This window comes from Delphinapterus leucas, chromosome 10, assembly GCF_059928025.1.
Source record: "Delphinapterus leucas isolate spDelLeu-1000000601 "Yukka" chromosome 10, BTC_Dleu_Yukka2, whole genome shotgun sequence".
Lineage (NCBI taxonomy): Eukaryota > Metazoa > Chordata > Mammalia > Artiodactyla > Monodontidae > Delphinapterus > Delphinapterus leucas.
This window is the reverse complement of record NC_143138.1, coordinates 39,611,726-39,637,356: the sequence shown is the minus strand read 5'-3', so window position 1 is coordinate 39,637,356 and position 25,631 is coordinate 39,611,726. Positions and strand designations below refer to the sequence as shown.

The following is a 25,631-nucleotide window of genomic DNA, read 5'->3' as shown; positions in this document are numbered from 1 at the left end:
GCGTGGGCTTTCTCTAGTTGTGGCGAGCGGGGGCTACTCTTCGTTGCGGTGCACGAGCTTCTCATTGCAGTGGCTTCTCTTGTTGCGGAGCATGAGCTCTAGGCGTGTGGGCTTCAATAGTTGCAGCACGCAGGTTCAGTAGTTGTGGCATGCGGGCCCTAGAGCACGTGGGCTTCAGTAGTTTTGGTGTGTGGGCTCAGTAGTTGCGGCGCACGGGCTTCAGTAGTTGTGGCTCGTGGGCTCTAGAGCGCAGGCTCAGTAGTTGTGGCACACGGGCTTAGTTGCTCCGTGGCATGTGGGATCTTCCCAGACCAGGGCTCAAACCTGTGTCCCCTGCACTGGCAGGTGGATTCTTAGCCACTGTGCCACCAGGGAAGTCGCTCTAGCACTTGCTTCTACTTCTAGCCTTATACATTGTTCTCCAGACTCCTTACCCCCATTTTCTCTCCCAGGGTTTTACTGTGAGCCTAAGCCTGAATCAGTGGTCCCATGGCCCTTCCTTCCTGCACTGTTGAGGTTTTGAGCATTGCACTTTTAATAAACAGGCATTGCTCTAACAGGATCCCAGTGATAGTCCCACCTTGAGGCATATTTTCAGGTGTATATTACTTCTTCCTGTTGGAGAGGCTGGCCCTTCCCTTTTGGTGCAAATCTGGCTTATGACCATTTTGATGATCCTTTGGCTGCCTGGTGATCCTCAGGCTTTTCATTAATGCCCTGGGAATGGCCTGCTGTTTTTGGTGTTCTTTTTTGTTCGGCTCCTTGCCCTGCCCTGGGATAGTCCCAGCATTTCAGTATGGATTTTGGAAAGGCCCACCAGTCTTGTGGTAGAACCCCTAGAGTGGGTGTTATCGAGGACTGTGATGAAACTCCTTGTCGGTGGTGAAAGCAAGTGCACGTGCCGAGCACCGCTCACACAGTGCTTCTGCAGACAGAGCTAGGGTTTTTTTGGTGTTTTTTTGTTTGTTTGTTTGTTTCCACTTCTTTCACTGTTAGGTACAAATGAATTAGGGAAATCCAACCTGTGGAGGAAGGTGTTGCTTTCAGTGGCACTTACAGGTGATGCCCATTAGAGGGAGCTGGAGGCTTTGCCAGAAGAACACGGGATTCCTGAAGTAAGCTTTGAAGGAGCAAGTTCCTGTGAGGCTTAGCCACTGATTTACACAGGTTCTTTGTTCATCCCACTGTAGTAATCTAGCCTCCTATGGTCCTGCTAAGTAGAAACCGATACATCTTGGGGTGCATGCTTTGCCAGTTTTACCTGAGTATGTTGTTGCTGTGCTGCCTTCCTGGTCCTTGGTAATTAACTGTGGCCAAGGGACTGTTGTACGTCTGGTAAACACAGCGGATGGTATCTGTAAATCAGCTTCCTAGTTCCAGGCCCCTGGGCCATAGTTTTCATGGTAGAAAAGACCGTGAAAGACCCATGCTTCTCTTTCCTTCCAGGGTCCCTGGTGATTACCTCTTCCACAAGAGCCTTTCACATTGTTCTTTCTAGGCTCCTTTAGCCTTGGGAAGGCTTCTAGGATGAGTCATTTTTGTTGTTGTTACGTTTCATTTTGGTTTTCCTCAGCTCGTGTCCCGCAGTTGGATAACTGGTGAGATTATGGGCCTGCTCCGTCTGCTGTTCCCCTCCTTACAAGGTGGCCCTGGACCAGGCTTGTTCCTACGCTTCTGGAGCAAAGAAGGGTGGGGAAAGTAGACTTAGTGGGAAATCTGACCTAAAAAGCTTTGTTCGGCTTGACCATATGAACTTGTTTTGGAGTCGTATCAAGATATAATACCAAGCAGTAAAGCGTGTTTAACAGAGAGATCATGGATGCCAAGTGCTAACTAACCCAGCGGCTCCTAAAACATGAGAAGTGTCTTTCCTTGCAGGTTTCTCTGAGGCTGTCACATAATTCAACACTCACCTCCACACCGACGTGTAAAAATACTCTCGTTCTAGCAACACAGTGGACTAACCTGCAAGCCAGGGAAGGAGCTGGCAGGTCAACTCCTGTTTCAGGTTCCCACCCCCTTCCCTGTAGGAACATTGACTCTCAGGCATAAATAGGACTGTGGGATATAAAGACACTAAAAGTACAGCAGGGACAGTGGCAAAACTCTCTTCAGCCTTCTTTCACCAAAGATCATGCTGTGTATTCCTGAAACTGTCTACCCATGATCTAGATAATCCTGTCTTCAGTGAGTTTCTTGCTCTAGAGTAGGGGGTTGGTGAACCAAAGCCCACAGACAGCTGCCTGTTTTTGTGAATAAAGTTGTATTTGGAACATAGCCATGCCCAGTCATTCACATATTTTCTGTGGCTACTTTTGTGCCCCAGTGGCAGAGTTTACTGCAAACCCTAAAATATTTACTGTGTAGCCCTTTAAGGAAAAGCTTGCCAACCCCTGCAAGGGCAGATAACTGACAAATAGTCCTTTTTTAAATGGGCTGAGATGAAATAGGGTTTTCATATGCTAATGATACATAATAGTAATCATTGAAGGACGTGACCGAGGATAAGAGACAGTTCTGAGGTTTGAATAACATTCAAGTTTGAGCAGGAGTTGATGTTTTTGTCCTCGATTGCTTTCCTCATTACTTCCCCAATAATTTTGGTTTGTTAGAACTCTGACAAGTTGATTCTTTTGATTTAGTGTTTCCTCTTTTTAGAGTAGATTGGAAGTTGAGCCACTGGTTTTCCTATACTCGAGTTTGTGTATCAGTATCATGAAGGACATTTTCTGATGAGGTAGTTGTGTGTTTTCAGTGCTGATATTTCTCACTGTGGTCAAGGATATGACAGAGGTGTTTATAGTCTCTGCTACAAACATCAAAGAGCAATGCTAATTGAATTGTGTATGTGTGCAGGGTTCTCCATCTTGTTCAGATACTAAACCTTGAGTTTAGACTTGCAGGGGAATTCTTTACATTATTCTTTTTTATTTCCAAAGACTGAGATAAGAGTAAACCAAAGAGTTAAATTCTTGAAAAAAGACATAGTAAAATACTTATTTTTTCTCTTCTACAGAGGGAACGTCCTCCGCCTCCAGCAAAACCACCACCCGATGAAGAGGAGGAAGACCGCATAGATAAGAAGTATTTTCCCTTGACAGCTTCTGAGGTAGAGGGTTGAAGGTTTACTCCCATCACTGAAATATGATTTTTTGGAAAGTGCATCAAATGCGTGCTTAAAGAAGACTTTGCTTTGTCATTTTTTTAATCACCTCTTTGGATTAGTAAATTTGCATTGTGTATATCAGTAATCCAAAATAGGACCTTTCAAACTCACTCAAAATACTGAGCAAGGAATTTTACTAGGCTCTCTAGCAGATGGGCCAATTATTGGGCAGCCGTGCCACATGGGAAGCCAAACATGCACATTCTCCTGGCTCCATTAGGCTAAACAGTCTCACTTTTGGCTCTTGTACCTGTGTTGTCTTTTGATACAAGGTGTGGAGTATCCCCCTAATCACTGTTCTCTAGACTGGGTCAGATTAGCAAGCTTTGATGCTTGTGACCCAAAAGGCCTTATTTCTGTTTTTGCGTTTTCCCTCTTCATTTCATATGAAGAATCTGCACCAGGACAGACATGGAAAATGTCATGAAAACTCAACTAGAAGAGAAATAAGAGTCATGGGGGCAGGGGAAATCAAAGGAGGTAATTTGAAAAGAATAGTTCACCTTTTCAAAAAAGAAATGTTATCCTGGGGCAAATAGTCAACCTTCTCACTTAGGTATATGAAGAAAATCATGTTTTCCTTAATCTTTCATCTTCACAATGCTCCTTTAACACTTCCTGCCATTCAGAGAATATATTTATTGAGTGTTTATTCAAAATATTATATAATTTCAATAGTTTTTTGTAGCTCATTCAAGGCCCTATTGTTCTTTAACTTAAAAACCAGCTAACATAAACTAGTCAATTAAGTCTCATTACTTTGTCCCCAGAAGTCAGAGTTAAGTTTTTTTTACTGCCATGGGCCATCCAGTGAGACAGGTTCTTTTATTTAATATAAACGTATGCAACCAGAAGGATGACATCAGTTTGACAAAATGTATAAATACAAGGAAGCCCTTTTTAGAATGTAAGGTCAGCGTTGGAGATAGGGATGATTTCTGTGCTAGGTACAAATTCTGTCCTTATTTCTTTCTATCCCTTAACTACAAAATACTATCATGACTCAACTAAGGGGTCTCTAGAATTACAGGCTCTAGGGTAATAATACATTGCCAGCAGATACAAGCGCATGTAGTAAACCCCTACACGTTTTTATGTAGAGGTTTGCTTTATTACTCCCTTTTTACAAGGAGAAACCTAGTAATATAGAGCGTATTCAGTTGGGGCTGGGTCTATGTAAATGCCCTATACCACCTCTTTAACAAGGACTTGGATTAAATTTTCTGGTGCCCAAGGATAAGGGCAAGGCTCCTAAAGAACTATTGGATAACCAGCACTTTCTTTTCTCCCAGGACTTTCTAGGGCATACAGTTTGGCAATAATACTGTATCAAAAAGTAGGGGGAAGGCTTCCCTGGTGGCGCAGTGGTTGAGAGTCCGCCTGCCAATGCAGGGGACATGGGGTTGTGCCCCGGTCCGGGAAGATCCCACATGCCGCGGAGTGGCTGGGCCCATCAGCCATGGCCGCTGAGCCTGCGCGTCCGGAGACTGTGCTCCGCAACGGGAGAGGCCACAGCAGTGAGGGGCCTGCGTACTGCAAAAAAAAAAAAAAAAAAAAAAAAAAAAGTAGGGGGAGAAATATCCCTATTACTCTTCTGGATTGGAGACTGTGTCTGAGCTACATCTTCTAGGACTCGCCCCCGAATAGCCTGGAATCCTGGATCAGTTGGACAACCATAGCCAGTATTTGGAAGACCCTGAGAACCCTGGCTTTGCTTCCTAAGTAATGATTATAAGTACATAAATATAGAGGTGATGTGCTCTGGGTTATTATCCTTTTAATGATCAAGACAGATTCTGTTTGCTATAGTCTGAGTGGATAAGTCTTCTCCTGAAATAGACTTTTTTTTTTTGGACTGTATTCTTCACCATCTTCATTTCTTATACTCTCAAAGCTTTAATACCCTAAACCTCATTCATATCCTAGCAGGCGAGCAATCTGACCCAGTGTTCGTTTACTGTTCTTGAGGCTTGTCATTGTCAGATGGCCCTTGAAAGCCTTTAAGAGAAGCTGAGTATACTGACTCCAGGAGAGCTGATCAGAGTAATGACCAGATCATGAAACTGTCTTAAAAAAAATTAAACACATTCACATATGCATGTGCACACACACAAGCTAGTTAGCTGTTTTCGCCCCACCAAAGGGGCTGCCAACTGCATCGGACTGACCGGTGCCTTCTCTCTGCTCAGATGTGCTAAATGTTCATGGGAAGTTGCAGCTGCTGTGGTATCTCTTCCCAGAAAGCTGCCCACACCCCAACTGGCCGTTCCATTGGTCACAGTTGGGTGGTAACTGGTAGTCGCTTTTCTCTGCAGCAAAAATGTTGCTTTCCATGTAGCAGAGAATACTTTTTTTTTTTTTGGTTTTGATTTATTGCAAGCCCTGGAAGAAAGGGGAAAAAGATTAAGGAGTAATTTAGTAAAGAGCAGAATCCTTTCTGTTGCGAATCAGTTATTGCCATATTCACTATGACACAGGGCTTCTTGAGTGGGAGCTAGGAAGACTTGAAGAAAAGCAGTTTATTGCTTTTTTTGTGAGATTTTAATCCCATAGCTGGCAGAGGCCAGGACCAAGAGGAAAAGATCACCCTACGAGTTGTGTGGGTATGAGCAGGGGACACTCATTAGACATCTGAAGGAGGGAGAGGATTCTGAATTGGGTAGAGAAACCACACTTTCCAGAAAAAAAATGAGGCCAGCTTGATCCAGAATCAAGGGGAGTGAATTTTATGGCCCTGGCTCTGCTGGGAGCTCTCTGTGTAACTGGGTCCCTAGACCTCTCTGGTAACCGGGTTTTGTCACCTGCAAAAGGAACAAGCTGGAACCAGGTACTCTCTAGCTGTGACTGTGATGGTTCGGGTCCCTTCCAGCTCTGCCGTTTGCTGGTTCCCTGCTTCCACTTGTGCACAAGAGCCAGGCACGCAGCAAACACAGGTCCAGTGGGTCTGATTTTCCAGATGGAAGTCATCAGACCCGTCCTGCTTGGGAAGAAAGGGTATTTATAGGCCGGGCACCCAGGCTGTCAGATACCTCTCAGAGAAGTCTGCCTGGGGCTATGTGAGAGCTCTTGCTGTACGCAGAACACTCACAGAATCAGATTTCCAGGACTCTGCCTAAGTGATGGCTCTGGGTGTGTAAACTTGCAGAACACAAATTCCTGTCAGTAAAGCCTGTGGTATTAAGTTGACACTGTCTGAACTGCTTAATGGTCCCTCTTTGTTCCCTTAATTGTGTTCCTGTGAAGAAGCACAAGGAATAAGTAATACAGGCAAGTAGCTCATTGTAATGAAATAGCTTTTAGCTTCCAGGTGGCTCTCAGTCAGTGGAGGTTCCTGCTGTGCTTAGCAGAATTTTGGAGAGACCACCATCCTGCCTTTGGAGTGGCAGCCTTGTTAACAAAACAGGAGCTGCAGTCTCTCACTGAGCCTGAGGCTGCTAGAATCTGTGTTGTCTCATTAGGCTGTAACGCTGTGAGCTATGCCTCCAAGAAGCAAGATCCTACTGAATCACAAACCTGCTTTGTTTCCGGTGGGCCGTGGGACACATCAGTGAAGGAGGAGGTTTCAGTGGCACCACAGTGCCACACTCGTAGGGTCCCGTTGTTTGTTAGGTGGACTTGTGAATCCCGCTTACCCCCTCGTTCATAATATATTACTTGTTCTAGCCAAACTGCTCAAGAAGAGATTTTGTGCTTTGGTTGGCTTTCCTAATTGCCAGTCTATGATTATTCTTAATTTGCCTGTGAAATACACTGGCTTCTTAGGAGAGATGAGCTAGAATTATCCTCTAAAGCAGGTATCTCCATTCTCTCTCTCAGTGTGACTGTAGCACTGATCGTGGTGTTTCTGGCTTGGTTCGAGTTGCCTGGCCCCTCTGGTACCGTGACTGGCTGTGGCCACCAGGCCCCCAGCTGACTCAAGCCAGTTGGCAGGTGTAGGGGCCAGCTCTGGTCAGTCATTTCATCAGAGACACTTGGCTGCCTGGGTTAGGAATTTCTCAGGAGACAGAGCTGCTTTTTCTCCACTGAAATTCCTACTGCCCATCCACTTGCCTCTTTTCAGAACAGAGGTTGGTGGAATTGATCTAAAATTGCATTTTCATAGGTGTGGTAGGAAGCCAGCTTTGGGGAAATCCTCATCTATAACCCACAGGGCCTATGAGGAAGGGCTTACAAAAATAGAGAAGGATTTACAGAATGCTTTGTTCCTAGTAAATATCAGTCAATCAGGGTCAGTCAGAAGTCATGCTGATTCCCTCTTGAGAAGAGGGGAAGGATCCCAGCCTTGGGGTACTGTGTGAGCATATTAGGAAAGAAGGCCTTATGATGCATGGTGGCTAAAAACTGCTTGGGAGGTGTTACCCACAGAAAAGAGATCCTGCAGAACACTGAAGAGGGAAGAGGCAGGGGAGGGGAGGATCTTGGATTTTATGGCATTTTGAAGGATGAAATGAGGGAAGGAAAGGGGAATATTTTAATCCAAGGCCATTGAGATTTGAGGTCCAGGTGTGTAGCCAGGAAAGCATTTTGATTCCCTGTGACACTTGACGTATTTACCTTCTCTTCCCCTCTGATGAAAAAGGAGCCAGTAATCTCAAATTTGTTTGACATAACCTGTCTGGGTGTTAGACCCCCACCTGAGAAGTACCGTGGTGTTTGTTTCTCTTAGGTCTTGACCGTGAGACCCTGGATTCAGGGCAGCGCAGCCAGGGAGGAAGACGAGCATCCTTATGAGCTACTGCTGACAGCAGAGACAAAGAAGCTGGCATCCGTGGACGGAAAGACAAAAGGTAGAGCCCCCACCCCTGCTCCTGGCAGAAACAACTCTGAAAGCATTTTTTTTTTTAAATTAACTTATTTATTTATTTATGGCTGCGTTGGGTCTTCGTTGCTGCACACGGGCTTCTCATTGCAGTGGCTTCTCTTGTTGCGGAGCACGGGCTCTAGGCACGTGGGCTTCAGTAGTTGTGGCTCATGGGCTCTGGAGCACAGGCTCAGTAGTTGTGGCGCACGGGCTTGGTTGCTCCGCGGCACGTGGGATCTTCCCAGACCAGGGCTGGAACCCGTGTCCCCTGCATTGGCAGGCGGATTCTTAACCACTGCGCCACCAGGGAAGTCCTGAAAGGATTTTTAAAGTTTGTGATCCTGGGCGGAAGGAGATGATGGTGTTCCTTGGGCTGGGGAAGTTGGGTTTCAGGGCAGTCTGGGCAGTGGGTGTATGATGGCCTTTCATTTTCAATACCTTGGGCTGGAGTGGTCTTGTCACCTTTCAGCGTGCAAAGCAAGGAAAAGGTTGGGTCAGACTAGGTGAGCGCCGTGGGAGGGGAGGCTGCCAGCATTGTGGCAGAGATTGATTTGGGGTCTCAAATCACAAACCCTCAAGTTAATGTGGTGGAAAAACAAGCCCAACAAGTCATTCCCCTTGGGTTCAGGCTGCCGGCACAGACTCTGCTTTGAGTCCTGACCTCAGACTGAGACACTTCTGGGGAGGGGCCCGTGATTGGCTGCCACCCGGTAACTGGAGTGCTCTGTCGCCTTGGCCTACTTTCATCGCCTCTGCAAAATTCAGTTTCCTCCGCGAGGGGTGAGGGCTGCAGGACTGAGAACCAGCCAGGCGGGGTAAACGTGGTCCCGACAGGGGCGAGTGTGCACCGCTGGAGCATTTGGGACAACCTCTGTCTCCTAAGGAAGAACAAGAAGGGGCAGTGCAATTCCCCTTGCAGTTTGAAGGAACTCCTGCGGCCTCTCGCAGCTCTCTATCGCTTGCAGGTCCCAGGTCCTTCACGGGGTATTATTACTGTTTCCTTCAGTCCTCTGACAGCCCATGGTTCAGGTAAGACTGGGGGATGCAGTGGTGTCTTTTGAAGTACGCTTTGCGAGGCCTGTCAGGGTAGGAGTGGCTAAGAGAACGTGTGCAGATGTGTCTGACACTGCAGACCTTATTTTTAATGGTCCTGTGTAAAAGTTTCTCCTCCTTAAATGCAGAAATTTTGTGGTTATTTTCATGGTAGTTGTTTTGATTTGTTTTAATGGTTTCCATTCGGAGCTTTTAAAAAAAGTTATGATTTAGAAACAGTAAAATTCACCCTTTTTGTGTACAGTTCTGTGAGTTTTGGTACATACAGTCGTTTGACAGCCACCACAATCAAGATACAGAACAGTTTCATCACCAAAAGATTCTCCTGTGTACCTTTGTTGTCAGTCCTGCCCCCCTCCCTTACCCTGGGCAGTCACTGCGCCAATGTCTGTCGCAATGATTTTGCCTTTTCCAGAATGTCGTATAAATGGAATCATATAATACGTACCTGAAAAGGGTTCCCAGACCCAGTTCCAGTTTGTGTGTGTGTGTGTGTGTGTGTATGTCAGTGGAGTGTATGAGAATTCAACTTAATTCTGACACTATCTACCTGGGGATAGAATCAGATTCCACAGGTAAAGGGCTCAGTCCCACAAGACCGCCTTCCACTTCAGATGCTGATCACAAGCCCAGGTTAACATCTGTGCTTCTGACCAACTGGCTACAAATTGGAGGCTCCAGTGACTCCCTCCAACTCAGGATGCCAGTTGCAAGTCCAGGTTGTTACCTGGACTTGAACCTGGATATAAGTTCTTTATCAGATATATCATTTTCTGACTAGCTATAAATCAGAGGTTCCCACGACCCTCTTCTCAGGTTCAATTGATTTGCTAGAATGCCTCACAGAACTCAGGAAAACCCATTTACTCACTAGATTACCGATTTATTATAAAAGGATATTAAAGGATACAAATCAACAGCCACATGTAGAGATACATAGGGTGGGGTCCCGAACAGAGCTTCTGTACTCCTGGAGCTTGGGGCCTGGCATGGTGGCATGCAAAAGTGTTCTGGTTTCCCCCATGTGGAAGCCCTTGGGAAAAAAAAGGGACCAAAAAGCTGTCTTTTTTGGTTTTTATGGAGGCTTCATTGCACAGTCATGATTGACTAAATCATCTGCTAATGGCATTGATTCAACCTCAAACCCACCTCCCTTCCCTGGGAAATCGGGATGGGACCGAAAGTTCCAACCCTCTAATCACATGATTGGTTCTCCTGGCAACCAGCCCCCACCCTGGGGTGGTATCCAAAAGTCACCTTCAGGGAATTCCCTGGCTGTCCAATGGTTAGGACTTTCACTGTTGTGGCCTGGGTTCAGTCCCTGGTTGGGGAACCAAGATCCCACAAACTGCACAGCACAGCCAAAAACCAACCAACCAACCAACCAACCAACCAACTAACCAAAAGTCACCTTCATTAACAGCTTATCAATCAGAAAATTCCTTGGGTTTTGGGAACTGTAAGCCAGGAACTATGGATGAAGACCAGGTGTATCTGAGAAATATATTTTGGTCATCCGAATGGCCAAATATATATATATATTTCCTATGAATCACGATATTCCAGTACCCTTTTGAGTCTGGTCCCTTTCACTTAGCATAATTCATTTGAGACTCATACTTGTTGCCTGTATTAGTAGTTTGTATTTGTTCCTTTTCATTTCTGAGTAGTATTCCATTGTATGGACATACCACAGTTTATCCATTCTCTAGTTGAGGGCCATTTGGGCCATCTACAGTTTTTGGCAATTGCAAATAAAGCTACTATAAACATTTACATACAGATTTTTGTGTGAACATAGGTTTCATTTCTCTTGGGTAAATGCAAGAAATGAAATTGCTGGGTCCTATATAAATACATGCTTAACTTTATAAGAAACTGTGAAACCATTTTCCAGAATGGTTCTACCATTTTGCATTCCCGTCAGGATTACAATTGCTGTGTGTGTTCCCCAGCACTTAATATTGTCAGTATTTTAAAATTTTAGCCATTCTAATAGGTGTGTAGTGATATTTCGTTCTGGATTTAATTTGCATTTCCCTGATGACTAATGATGTGGAGTGTCTATTAATGTGATTCTTTGCCATCCTTGTATCTAATGAAGTTGCCATTTCAAGATCTTTTGCTCATCAAAAAAATTGGGTTGTTTATTATTATTGAGTTGTAAAGATTCTTTATATATTTTGGATATAAGTTCTTTATCAGATATATTATTTTCTCCTAGCCTGTGATTTGTCTGTTTATTCCCTTAACAGTGTCTTTTGAAGAGCAGAGTTTCTTAATTTTGATGAAGCTCGATTAATCCTTTTTTTCATAGATAAGGTCACGAATATTTTTTCCTATATTTTTCTATAAATTTTATAGCTTTAGGTATACATTTAGATCTATGATTCATTTTGAGTTAATTTTTTTATATGGTGTGTGGTATGGGTAGCGATATATGTTTTTGCACATGAATGTCCAATTGTTTTAGCACTATTTGTTGGAAAGACTGTCCTTTCTCCATGGAATTGCCTTTGCTACTTTGTTATACTCTTTTTCAGAATTGTTTTAGGTATTCTAGTTCTTTTATCTTTCCAGACAAAATTTTAGAATCAGCTTATTGATTTCTACAAAAAGCCCTGCTGGGGTTTTTCTTGGAATTTTGTGTTGAGTCTCTATAGCAGTTTGGGAAGAACTGAAATCTTAACTGTATTAAGTCTTCCACTCATGTTGGTGGATTTTTAATTAAAGCTTTAAAGAGAGTGGAGTGGAGCATTGATGCCTACTCTAGTTGTTTAGTAATAAATCATACTGAAATTAACCCTTGAAGAACAAGTTCTCAGTTAATTTAATGCTCTGTTTGAAAGTGGTTCTTAGTGAGGGAAGAATCTTTAGTATCATGGAGGAGTGAGATTCTAATTCTTTCTTTCAAAGGCTTGATCTGGAACCCCTACAAGATAGCTGGCTCAGCCTTTGAAAGGAATGAAAGGGGAAACTTTCCCAGATGAACTTCATAAATGGGGCCAAGTGCCCTTCTGTCCTCAGGTTAAGAAATCTCCAGGTTAAGGAGAGAACTACCAAGGAGGATTTCTGACCTCACATCTCATCCTCCTTTGCTTTGGTTTCTTCCAGCTCTGCAGCATTGGGCTAACTGTTGAGAGTGGGCAGTAGGGGAAACAGATTTAATTGAACCACAGCATGGGAGGTGTGCCTGCCTCCAGGCTAGCTGCTTAGATCACTCAAAGAGCTTTCAGACAAAGGAGTTGAGACATTAAATATGAAAATAGGCGCTGCCAGTTTCTCAGTAGCTGGAAGAAATGCCTGTTAGGATAAAAGTGAGGCAAGTCCGCGGATGATGTCGCACGTTAGTACATATTAAATTTTGCCTGCTTTTCCACTAATGTCATTATCTTAGGCAGCTTTTATGAATTAATTCATCAGTTTTCAAAAAGGCCATGTTAATGAGACTACCAGAGCTTTCAGCTCCTCCTTTATGATTGAGGAAACTACAATGTGAGGGCTGGGATAGGAGATTTTTTTTAAATTACATTTTAAAGTTACATTCATTTTAGCTCACTGGAAAGAAAAATTTCAAATAATAGAAAAGTGAATACACACAAAATGCTCAGATTCTCTGCTACCCACAGTTGCCATTGGTGGCCATAGTTTGAAAGTATGCTGTATGCTTCAGGCCCTTTGCTATCTTAATATAAAAGTGACCATGTGAGATTTTGTTTGTTTTTAACCTAAAATAGGATCATATTTTACAAGCTGTTTTGCAAACTTTCTTTTTTACAATTTACCTTGTTCATAGATCATAAATACAGTTTTGTCACAGTCCTAAAATCTACCTTATTCTTTTAAAATTTTTGTTAAATATCCCATAACTCATTTTTCTATTCTCTAGCTGATGTATGTTTAAGTTGTCTTCAGTATTATTTCTGTTATAATTTATGCGGCTGTGGACATTCCATACAGACATTCTTACATGCTTATACAAGCATTTCTCTAAAAGACATTGATAGAAAGTAGAATTAGCAGGTCAAAGTGTAGGTACATGTCTAGATCTAATTGGTGGAGCCACATGGCCCTTCCTTAATGGTGAACGAGCATGCTCTTTTCCCTATACCTTTACTAACATGGAATATTATCACTTTTTAATGCTCTTCACCATGGTAAGCAAAAAAAGTGACTTTAGAATTTGGCATTTGCCTTATCTAGTGAAATTGAGCACCTTATCTTGTTGATTAGTATTATATATTTAGTCTATGAGTTGCCTATCTTTTTCCTTTCCATTTTTCTACTTAGAAACTAATGGTAGTAGAAATACTTTGTATAAATACCGATAATATTTGACCAAAGTGGCACTCAGAGGAAAGTTTTTATCCTTAAATTCATTTGTTAAAAAATAAGAAAGACTGAAACTTAACCAAAAGAAAGTATCAGAGAGGAATTAATAAAGATAAAAGTAGATAGTACATATCACCTACTTTATGGTATGCATGTACACCTCAGTTAAACACAGAAAGAAAAAAAGGAAAACAAAGAATGAAATTAAAAAACGAAAAAAGCAATAGACTTGAATACTGCAATGAAAACTTGTCTGTTTTTTAAAATATCTCGATATTTCTGATCAAGAAAAGGGAAATACAACATGTAGGAATAATATAAGAAATATATAACCATAAATGCAGAGATTTTAAAAATAAATAGAAAGAATTTATAAGAATAATTTTTTTTATTTGGTTAGTTAGAAGTTGCTACCATCCTCCTGGGATGAACTGTCTGGGTGAGTTATTGGTCCATCACAATGACTAGCTGAGGAGGGGTTACTACTGGCATTCAGTGCCCAGTGACCAGGAATCCTAAGCATCTTGCGCCATGCAGGACAAACCTTCACAGTGAAAAATCTTCCCGGAAGGAGAAAGCTTTAATAGATCCATGAAGTAGAAAGCCCATCTCCCCTCCCCCACGAAGGCACTAGGCCCAGATTTTATGACAGTTTTATCCGACTAGATATTCCTCTGTTATTTCAATTGTTTCCAATGTAGAAAAAGTCTTCTGAAATCTTTATACAGGACTAGCATAGCAGAGCAATGTTTTGTGTATCACTTATTTCTCTATAGTGTTTAATTCTTTGCCCACTGGACATTGGGGGCCTGCTACTGCCCAGAGAAACAGTGGACAACTTTACAGGTTTGCTAGCAAATAGGAAAGTAGCCAGGAGCTCTAAAAGTCATTGCTCTCTGTGGTGCTTTTCTGCAGCATCCACTAGTAGTGCTTAGGTCCAGGTGAAGTGGTTACTTAACTTAGGACAGTGATGCATGATTATCTGAAGACAGCGATACACGTGGACTCTTTGGCACACAGCTACACTTCGGAGGTTTTAAGATGCAGTTAAATCGGTATTCCTGAGAGCTGTGCATTTAGGTCTACGTGAAGTTTGTGCACGAGTATGAAGACCTCAGTCTTCTTGGAGGGGAGGAAAATATTATTTTAGCTTCTCCCTCTACTCCCACATCCAAAGGGCTGCCAATTTCTGAGCCTTCGGGGAATTCTATAGTGTGAATTTTGGCTTTTCCCTTTGGCAGTTTGGGATTGAGTTTTCTTGGGGGTGCTTTCATTTGCACATCTTTTAGTAGGAGGCCCACTTTTACTATTAGTTTAGTAAGACTTTGGGAAGAAGATTAAATAAGTACCTGTATTCAGTCCACCATCTTTGCCGGGAAGTCCAGGCTAGATATTCTTGGTAGATTCCAAGGTGTAAATTTGGGTGCTTTTCCCAAAGGCAAAAAATGTAAATGAGAGAGTTTAACAATTAAGCCTCATCTTTAGCAGCTTCCTCTTCTCTCACCCCTTGCATTAGAGGAGCCCTACTATATAACTGTCTTGCCCTTGTCAATTTATATTTCTGAGTTGGAATAGTTTACTTTTCTTTCCATTATGGAACAAGTCAGAACTTTGTCAGCTATGCATCTATATTTTCTTTCACCAAATGTATCGACAGCCATTATATACAATATGTATACATGAGACATATGTAAAATAATCATAAAAGGGCAGAATATGTTAAATTCATGTAAAGTGGTATAAAAGTAATTTCAGAGTTCAAAGAGGAATAAATTATGTCAGTGTAAGAGATCAGGGATGGCTTTATGAAAGAAGTGCATTTGAGCTGAACCCGAAAACAGAGAATTGTACTTGATCGGCAGAAATAAGGAGGAAGGAGAGGGCCTTCCAGACAGAGGGAGTGGCATAAATAACAGTAAGATGACAGGAGATGATAGCATGTTTGGAGAATGGAAAATAATCCAGTTTGGCTCGAACAAAAGACTAGTCGTAGAATACTGGATCTCAATGGCAGTCTTTATTCCAAAGACCATGAAGTATTGTTGAAGCTTTTCGAATGAGGTGACAGGATAGAAGCCACACTTTAAGTACAGTCGTCACTTGGTATCCTCAGGGGATTTGTTCCAGGGTACCCCCCAGCCCCCCACCCCCTAGATACCAAAATCCTCAGACGCTCAAGTCCCTTATATAAAATGACACAGTTTTCATATATAACCTACCTGTATCCTCCTGGATACTTTAAATCATCTCTAGATTACTTCTAATACCTAATACAATGTAAATGCTATATAAGTACGATAGTTGCTGGCACATGGTAAATTCAAGTTTTGCTTTTTGGAACTTTCTGGAAATTTTTTTTTCTGAATATTTTCAATATGTGATTGGTTGAATCCACAGATGCAGAATCCGTGGATATGGAGGGCTGACTGTTTGTATAATTGTAGAATTTAGATTGCACTTGGGAGAGACTGGAGTCAGGAATACCCTGAAGTCAAGAGACTTCAAGGAATCTCTTGAAGGAAATTAGAGCCCAAACTAGGGGGATAATAGAAAGTGATAGGAAGGAGAATATGGATAGCAGAGGTTTTGAAGATGTAGCATTAACAGGATCTTACAACCAAATATGGATGAAAGAGGAGGAGAGAGTATTGAGGATGATTCTAAGGTTTTGAGCCTGGTTAATTGGGGAAATATCGTGCAGCTAACAGAATAGGGAATTGAAGGAGGGGCGCATTTGAGGAAGTACGTTAAGTTCAATTTTGGACAGGTTAAGTTTGAGATGTTTCAGGTACCAGAATATCCAGCTAAAAATACTCCATAAGCACTTGGAAATGTGGGTCTGATGTTCAAGAGAGATGTAAGGATTAGAAATACAGATTCATGAATCATCCACATTGCGGTGATGGATAACATAAGAGAAAATTGCTGAGGGAAAGACTAGAGAGATTGAAGAGGTCAAGAATAGAACTTACTTTTAGAGGAAAATAAAGGAAAAACATGGGAAGATAACCAGGATAATGCAGTGTCTTAGAAGCCATCACGGAACTTCCAAAAACCCCAAAATCACTGTGGTTTAAACAAGATAGAAGTCCAGAAGTAAGGAGTCCAGGGCTCGTATGGCAGTTCATGATGGTCAAGGACCCGGTCTCCTTCTGCCGTCTCATAGGTCAGGATGACTATTCAAGTTCAAGCTATCAGCACAGGCCAGAGGAAAGGAGAGAAGAAGAGTACTTTAAAGACAGCTCTCAAAAGTTGCACATACCACTCTCACTTATAAAACCCATTGACCAGAGCTTGGTCACATGGCTGCACCTAGCCACAAAGATGAGAAATGTAGTCTGTATTCTAGGTGGCTGTGAGCCAATCTAAAAAAAATCCCATGACCAAGGAAGGAGAGAGTGCGTACTGGGGACAACTGGTAAACAGTTTCAAATGATACAGAAAGAGCTAGAAGGATAAAGAGTAGAAAAAGGATTGGACAATTGACCATTGGTAAATCCTAGATGGGGAGGTACTTCTCTGAGGCAATTGGGAAGAGATGAAATTATCCCCAGATTTTGATATCATGTTGAAAATAGTTCGGGAAGTTTGACCTAAACCTTCTCAGGAAATTGGTGCGATTATCTCCAAGAGTATAGGTGCTATGGGAAAGATGACGATTAGAAAAGAGTGGCAGAGGCGAGAAATTGATCTTACGGGGATGTCATAGTTTTCAAAAGGTGAATAAAAGGACGGCTGAGCCTGGTAGTCAGACTCACGTTTGAATTCTTGTCTACCACTTCTTGGCTGGAGGCCTTGAGGAAGCCATTTAACCTCTTTAAGCCTCAGTTTCGACAGGTCAAGTAGGGTTACAAATTCTTCCCTCACGGTTGCTGTGACTATTAAAAAAGGACATGCTTAGCACAGTGTCCGGCACAGAAGAACTAGTACCTAATACTTGGTAGCTAATGGAAGACAGCTGAGTTAAATGCATTGGTAGAAGACTCAGTCAGTTGTTTCTTGAGTATTCAGCAGGGCTCAACATTCCAGCAACTGGAGAAGAGAAAGCAAATGGTTGTGAATACCCAGTGTTGGAACTGGCAGAAGATCAAGGGAAACAGAGATGGCAAGTGTGCTATTAAATCGGGCACAGTTAAATATTATGGCCGGTTGGAAACTGATCCAGGCAGAGCTGGTAATATTGAATAGGGGAGTCTGAGGGGCCGGGGGGTCCAACAGCAGGCAGTGAACAGACTCTTCAGGAAGAGTTTAGGGAAATAGGGGAGCTGTCAGTTAATCAGGACCAAGTCCAGGTAGAACAGTCCTGAGTCCCAAAGCTGGGCTGTGCCCATGGGTGCTGCCGTGGGTGGAGGTGGTTCCTGACCTGAGCATCCTCCACCGTGCTGTTACACATCACCCTGAACCAAACTTGCAAGACGGCTGGACCTTCCCTGGCGTTTGAGTTTTATTTTGCCTGGTTCATAGGGCCACTTAGAAGAACCCTGTCTCCTTTGTAGAGTCGGGAGAAAGGAAACGAGACTGTTCAGTGTTAGCTTGAAGAGCAGTTTGGAAATGGTCGTAAATGAAAAATGATGATAATGATGGCAGCTTACATTAACTGAACGCGTCTTATGGGCCAGCCGCGTGCCGAGTTCAGTTACACTGATTAGGTCATTGAATAGCTCAAGACAAATCTTCTGAGTAGAGGCTATTTTTATCCCTGTTTAATAGATGAGGAAGAAAAAGTTAGGCATTAGAGCTGGCCCTTAAGCTCTAGCGTGGCCGAATCCAAAGCCTGTTTAACCATGAGGTTAAATCATTTCCCCTGAAGCCCTGCTACTATTCATGTTTTAATGTCACAGAGCTGGAAGGGAACTTAGGTCATCTAATCACAGATTCAAAACGTACTAAATCTCAAAGCCCTAGAGAATGCATCCCAGCCGTTCATTTTTTGAAAGAGACCCAAAGAGGAAAAGTCACAGGGCTGGGGCTCCAACTTGGACCTCTTGAATCCCGGTCCAGATCTTCTTCTGTTTCTCTGGTGGTCATGGACCAGAAAGGACTCTCAGTCTATTTGTCTTATCAGATCACGATCTCCAGCAAATGTCTCCATAACATACTCGGTGCCTTCTTTCTGAGGAAAGCACGGTGACCCTCCAAAAGCAGCCATGGACTTGGGAGTTCCCTGGGCACACACAGTTTCTGATGATCACCACAGTGACTAAGCATTTGGAAGGTTCCAATCCTAAGGGAACAAAGAAAACAGAACAGCCCAGGAAACTGGAGTATCCCAGCCTTCTCCTCGGAGCCTGAGGATTGATTTAACGTAGCAAGTCCTCACATGAGCTGCATTTTTCAGCCCTCATTTAAATGGGCAGAGGTGACTGATAATGTGCAAATGTTATTATTCAGAAGCCCTTGAGAATCCCCATGGATCATGATAGTAATTAAAACGCAGCATAGAAGACCCCTTGCTTCAGCAGGTCACAGGGTAAAAGAAAAATGCACACCCAGAATGAATAAAAATGGAAAGTCGAAGGGACTGGGAATTAGCATACTGGGGTGTCCTAGTATTCAGTGGAGCAGCTGGCCTTGAGGTATGGGGAGAGTAAGGACACAGCCCTCCCCGTGTCCTGTTCCCTCTTAGTTTCTCTCCTAGAAGGGCAGGTTGTGAGGAGTGCTGGGGGCAGCATAGGAGGAGGGTTGGAAAAGCTGTGGAGTTCCCAGGGTGGGAGCATAGTGATTCTCAGTTGAAGGAAGACCTCGGGCCTGAGGGTTCTCTTCTGCGAGCCTGCGAGTCCACGAGCCCCTGGGCACAAGGTTCCTGTCACTGATTTTTCTAAAATATTTCCACTTCTCTTTAAGCCTGTCAAGGCCTTTCTTCTCCTTCAATACCCAGCTCAAAAATCTACCTCTTCTGAGAAGCCTCCTGGTTCAAAGTTATCACACTCTCCTTTCTGCTCACTGCACAGTGCATTTTGGTTTATACTTTTCTTAAAGCATCTATTAATCTTTGCCTTGCATTCTAGTCATTTCTTTATATGCTGGTCTCTTCCAATAGCTGGTAAGCTCGTGGAGCAAAGTCCTTGTCTTCATCTTTATATCTTCAGGTGCCCCCTGAAGACAGACATTGTGCACATGCGGATTGTGGGAATGGGTGGTCACAGTGACAATTCTGGGGCCTATCTCAGTTTCTCATTTCAGCATTCTCACTGTATTACCTTCTGTCCCCTCCTTCTGCTGTCGAGAGTTATAAGGATGATGAAGGCAATGGATGTTGGTACTTGTCACGTACACTGTCACTGACGATCCTTGTGACAAATCTGTGAGGAACAGAGAAGTAGTTGGTCTCATCTGTGAGCAGAATATGTTGTTATGGATCCTGTGTGGAGAATAACAGTTGTTACCATCTCTTGAGAGCTGGCATGTGCCAGGCATGGTCCTAAATGCTTCACATATATAATTTAATTCTCATAACAAGCTTATGAAATAAGTGCTATTAAGATCCCAAAATTATCGATGACAGTACCAGGCACAGAAAAGTAATTTGCTCAAGATCTGGCTTTGGGTGGTGGGGGTTGGAATCTAGCTTTTGATCAGTACATTATATTGCTAACACCTTGTCCCTAAGAGACCTAATATTATCCTGACTTTACAGAAGGAAGGGACCATTGAGTAGATCTTTTCCCACTCATTGATTTGTCAGGAAATCTAGCTTAGCCTTGGATATAGTTTTTTATGGGACAGAGAACACCAGCTTGTTGAGATCCTGAGGTTCTTAGATCTTGACAAGCTTTTTAAATACCAAGGTGTCTTTCCTAGGGAATTGCCTGGGTACGTTGTCTCATTATGAGCATCCCTTTCCATGATTTCTTCTACTCTGGTGGATTGTGGTTTCTCTAATGGGATTATGACCCTCAGAAATTCTTGCTCTTCACATATTTCCTCCTTCCATAAGTTCCATAAGTTCCTTCTTTCTGCCCACTTCCTTCCTCCAGCATCTGTCTGGTACTGAGCTCTTGGCATCTGTCCCTCTTTCTCCATTGATGACTCGCATGAATGCGTGGCTGTTGGACAGGGCCTTCATTGTTGGCTCCCTCAGCAGCAGTCAGAACATTCCCTGTGGCCTGGGTTCCGAGGTCCACCCAGGCAGTGTGAGCCTGGCTCACTCCCAGTTCTGGACTGGTGTTTTTCTTTTGTTGTTGGACTCCCATCTCCTCAAAAAAATTGTTAAATAAGGAGCTAGAAGCTGGTGGAAAGGAAGAGAAGCCTGTGCTCCTGTTATCAGCGCTCTCTTTCGAGTTCAGAGGCAGTCAGGGGGACACTGCACCTTGGGCCAGAATCTGGAGGAAGTCAGCCATCAGAATATAGTCCTGGAGGTGGCGAATTTCACACCCTGGTTAACCCTCCCCATCAACCTCTCCTAGGGAGTCCCGCTGTCCTGAACCACCATTAGATGGTCATGTGGTCCCACTGTGCAGCCCCACAGGGCACTTCTTGCACGCTGTCAGTTGTCATACGTGGTGTTCATAGCCTGGAAGTCAGGGCTTCCTGAGGCCTGAGTGAAGCTGTGTGGAACTCTTACGTACTCAGCACATCTTCTTCCCTAGAGACATGATTCAGGATGTTCAGTGCTTGTTCAGTGCTCTGGACTTGACCTATGGGGTGTGGGGTGAGTGAGTTCGGGGTGTGAAAGTCCTGAAGCAGTCAAGTATAGAGGAAGGAGATGCCAAAGTTCATACTTCTGGGCTCCTGTGGATAAGTAATCAGAGCCATAAAGTGGACTTGGCTGCCCCCTCAGCAGCCTCTGCAGAGTTGCCAAAAGCTGAGCCGACTGTGGAGACCAAACTGTTCTTGAGAGGGTGGGGTGCGTGGAACCATATCCCTGCCTAGACCTCAGGGCAGTGGGCTCATTCGGAGAGCTGGTTGTTGGGGCCCTTCCTGAAACGCTGCCCTGGAAGAGCCAGCATTGTAGGACCCTGGCATCATGCTTGGGCGGCAAAGTGTCATGGTTATGAGGCGTGCCCCTCCTCACCCGACTGCCTTGGGGCTGCAGGCCATGATGAGGGAGGGAGGGTGCTCTGCAGGCAGCCCCGGGAGAGACATCCAGGCGGGGCTCTGCAGCGCCCCAAGGGGGAAGTGTGCCATCACAGTACGCTGGAGACTTGGCTTCTCATCACCATCAGAACATAAAAGGGATTTTTAAGGACCATGCAGCCAACCTATTTATTTTAGATACTGAAGCCCAGCAAGATGTGACCACTGCCAAGGCCCCACAGCAAGAGAGTAGAACAGCAGGACCAGAGCCAGGTGCTCAGATGCCTAGGTTAGAGCCTTCTCCCCCACCACTCCGGACAAACCACAGAAGGCCTGAGGGCCTTAGATTTCTCATCTGTAAAAATAGTTGAACTTGACCCTTTGGATTCCAAGATTCTCTGCTCTCATGAACAGTTTGGAGAGCTTGGGGCAGACCAGGGAATCATTTGGTGTATATACCGTAGATTCCACTCACAAAGAAAGTAGAGTTGAATATTAGCTGTGGAATGTGAGCTAGTACTGGACACAGGGTTGTCATCTGCCCTGCTGATGTGGGTTAAAATCTCTAATGGTTCTGAGTTCATGCAGGGAGAGCCCCTTGGGTGTCCCAGTGTGATACTGATATTGGACTCTGATTTGATCAATTATTTATGCTACCTCAGGGCAGAGGTATTTGATACCTCGGGGGAGTGTACAGTAGTAGTTGGCCTCACGAGCCGGTAGTGTCAGGTTTCTGGGATGTTAGGGCCGTCTCAGGAAAACTGCACATGTCTCTTGGCATTGACAAATCAGACCATTTTGATTTCAGTGGATCAACTAAGGTTAAACTTAAACAAATAGGAGCAGCTGGGAGGCTTTGGAAGGAGTGAGATGTGTATATTCTCAAAAAAAAAAAAAAGAAAAAAAAAGGAAAAAAGAAAAAGAAAGAGAGAGAAAAAAAAAAAGTAGAAAAGTCTGTGCTCCCTGAGGAAGGAAGGATGAGGCGTGGAACTCTGAATCGCCCCCCTCTGAGGAAGGAAGCAGTTATTTCTCTGCTGGTTTGTTTTGTACTTTCAGTTAAGGAATTCCAGAAGTTGCAGGTTGTGGATTATGACTTCCATTTTTTTCCCTCTGTTGCTGCTTGCCAGAGGAAGGGGGGGGGTTGGGGGGCGGGTGGCTCTAAATAACACTTTGGCCTTTATGGAAATGTATCAGATGTTCCAGGAGTGAGTCTCGCTTGCTTGTGCTTGCTTGCTCTCTTTCGCGCGCGCGTGCTCTCTCTCTCTCTCTCACTTTTGCTCCGTGTTCACTCACTCTCTCCTCACTTGTGTCCTTTCTGTGGGATATAGTTAGCACCTCTTGTCGCCTTATATAGCAAGGTCTGGTCGTTAATGTTAACAGAAATCTAACAACAAGGAAGGCTGCCAGATAGCATTAATCAGGCCAGTGTTTGGAATTTCATAAATGCTCTGACTTTGGGTACAAATTGGACATTAAGAACAATATGAAACTGTTTTCTGCCTTCCTCTCTCCCCTTCTCTCCCTCTGCCCTCTCCCCAGCCGATCCAGCTTCTCTCTCTTTCCCTCTGCTTTTGAATTCCTCTGCTTGGCCGTGCGCTTGCTGCATTGGAACTTTGTTGGGTTTTGCCGTGTTTAATTTTGTTATTTCTCTGTCTCTCCGTCCACTCCAAGACCACAGGCGGAGCAGCGGCAGCCGGAGCCAGGACTCTGCAGAGGGGCAGGACGGGCAGGTCCCGGAGCAGTTCTCAGGTCTCCTCCACGGCTCCTCCCCAGTGTGTGAGGCCGGGCAGGACCCTTTCCAGCTGCTCCCAGCCCCTGGCCAGAGCCATCAAGAAGGGTCCCCCGCACAGGGTGCCCGCCCCGAGGCAGGCATGCAGCTGGAGGAGACGGGAGGGCGCGCATCTGGAGCCTCCGCGCCCCGCATGCCGGACCAGAGTAAGAGAGTGGGCTATCCATCCAGCCTGCCTCCCGCCCACAGCCAGACGCACCCTGAAACTTTGACGCGCACCGCATCTCCACACCCTTGGGGTGCCGAGGAAGAAGGCGACCGGAGCGGGGCCAGAAGCCGAGCCCCTCCCACCGGCAGACCCAAAGCTGAGCTCAAACTCAGCCGCAGCTTGTCCAAGTCTGACTCTGATCTCCTGACCTGCTCACCCACAGAGGACGCTACGATGGGGAGCCGGAGCGAGTCCCTGTCCAACTGCAGCATAGGGAAGAAGAGGCTGGAGAAGTCTCCCTCCTTTGCCTCCGAGTGGGATGAGGTAAGGCCGCGTGACGTCTCGGAGAGCTGGGCTGGCTGAGCCCCTCGTGCTCCCCTGGGTGCTGACGCCCAGGCCAGGATGTGGGCCAGGGCTGCCCTGCTTCCTTCGCACTTCAACCAGTGTTTCTGACAACTGGGAGGGAGGCAGGTGCCGGGGAGCCAGGTCGGGGTCTTCCTGCCTGTGTGGCAGAGGACAGGTCCACTCATGGTTAATCTGGAGGGTGGAGGCCCAGCAGAGCAGGACTGAGGGAGAGGCGGTTCCTAGAAATGATAAGCTATTTGGAAATATTTGGATCCCATCAGCCCCACTGAGGGAGCCAGGCTTACCCTGAAGATGCTTCAGAAGAGCTAGAGTGCTTCCTATGAGTTTTCAGGAGGAAGAGGGAAGATCCTGAGTTGCGGGGAGGGGGCTTTGGGAGAAGCTGCTGAAAGGGGATCAGAAGGGAGATTTTCTGTTTCCCGCTGCTCGTGATTATTCTCACTGTGTTTCCCAGGAAGACCGAATGATCTCCCCACCGAAGCGTTCTGCCCATCCCACATTCCTGGGTTGGCCCGGCAGAGGGCTAGGTGGTTCAGGAAACAAAGAGAGATTAGTGAGGAGAAAACATTTGGAGTCTGAGGCCCAGGTTCCTTTCATAGCCATTGTTATAGAATAGTTAGAAATATGTGCCCAAATATTTTTCAGTGACCTGTGACATGTCTTCCTGGGCAGAAGAATGTGTCTCTCAAAGATGGGTAAACACGCAGGGAATGTTCAAGTACTACCCTTGAAAGCTTCTTGCTAGGAGGAAGCTGACTTTGAAGCAGGCTGGATCTGTCTCCCCGGAACATTTTCAAGAGATGAATTTAGCACTTGAAGAGGAGGGGACCACTGCAGCTGGCATGTCCATTTGAACACTCTGTAGACTAAATGCCCTACCCAGCCCATCCGGATTGCAGCTGCAAAAGTTATGTAAACCAAAGCTAATCCCATTCCCAATGTGGGAACAGGGCGGGGCCGATTTCTCCAGCACTCATCTCCAGATATGATAAGGTTTAGGACTCTGTTTAGTCAGGGACAGGAAGATCCTGTGCCAGAGAAGGTCTGCACTATTTAGTAAACCAGAATTTGGTGAGCCTGTACTAGATGCCAGGCCACTTAAGGAAAATAAATTTGTGTTCAAGAGCGCCTGGGGCCAGAAGATTACACACAGGAGAGTAGGTGTTTGTAGGAAAGTGTGCTGTACCTTTGTTTTTCAAAATGGAGTTTTACTAATTTACAGTCAAGTATAGGATAAGGCAGCTTAAGAGTAAGATAAATGCAATATTCTCTGAAATGGCAGGAGAGACCAATAGAGAAAAACATCAGTGGGGGTGGGGTGGGCAGAGGCGAGGGGTACGAGAGGGTGGAAAGAGGCTTTAGGAAAGATCACAGAGAAGTGGCACTGGACATGGAATTAAAGAACCAAGTGTTTTGGTTAGAACCAGATTGAAACCATAGGATGAAGAAAGGGCATTGAGGTGGAGAGAAAAGCATGAGCAAGGGCGTGGAGCTGAGAACGCTTAGGTCGTTTGGTTTCTACAGAGTGTAGAGTTTGTACAGGGAGAGTAAGAAATAATGGTAGGAAGTGAAATTGAGACCAGACAGTGAGAGGACCTTGAACATGAGGCTGAGAAGTGAGTATTTGATTTGATATCAAGGCAGTATCTCAGAATCCTCCAAATGGGCTGGAAGACAGCTTTACCAATCTAACCATAATCTTCTTTATTGCTCTACCCTGAGCATATCCTCCACCCCAAGAAGTCGCTGGGCGATTCTTCACGGGATATCCAGGCCCTGTTGGCATGCAGCATTTCCAGGCAGTGTTATGGGCTCCACCATTTCCTCTTGGAAAAGAAACGCACAATCACTGAGGCCAGCCCAGTTTAATTGAAGTTGGCTGTTTGGGCTAATATATCAGTGGTCGCCTGACATCTTAATGAGAGGAGGTTTATATGCTGATATTTCCTTTGCGGGTAGAGAT

The 25,631-nt window shown here is 44.7% G+C and overlaps 1 protein-coding gene across 11 annotated transcripts in view; it reads left to right on the top strand.

Annotated features, from left to right (window-relative positions):
- Positions 1-25,631, top strand: part of ANKS1A (ankyrin repeat and sterile alpha motif domain containing 1A) — a 187,387-nt gene that overhangs the window by 89,976 nt on the left and 71,780 nt on the right. For all 11 annotated transcript variants that reach the window (XM_089917986.1, XM_089917991.1, XM_022581670.2 and 8 more), the window contains 3 exons: positions 3,017-3,109; positions 7,833-7,953; positions 23,040-23,629. In XM_089917986.1, the coding sequence (XP_089774112.1) occupies positions 3,017-3,109; positions 7,833-7,953; positions 23,040-23,629 (804 nt within the window). The remainder of the gene's footprint in view (positions 1-3,016; positions 3,110-7,832; positions 7,954-23,039; positions 23,630-25,631) is intronic.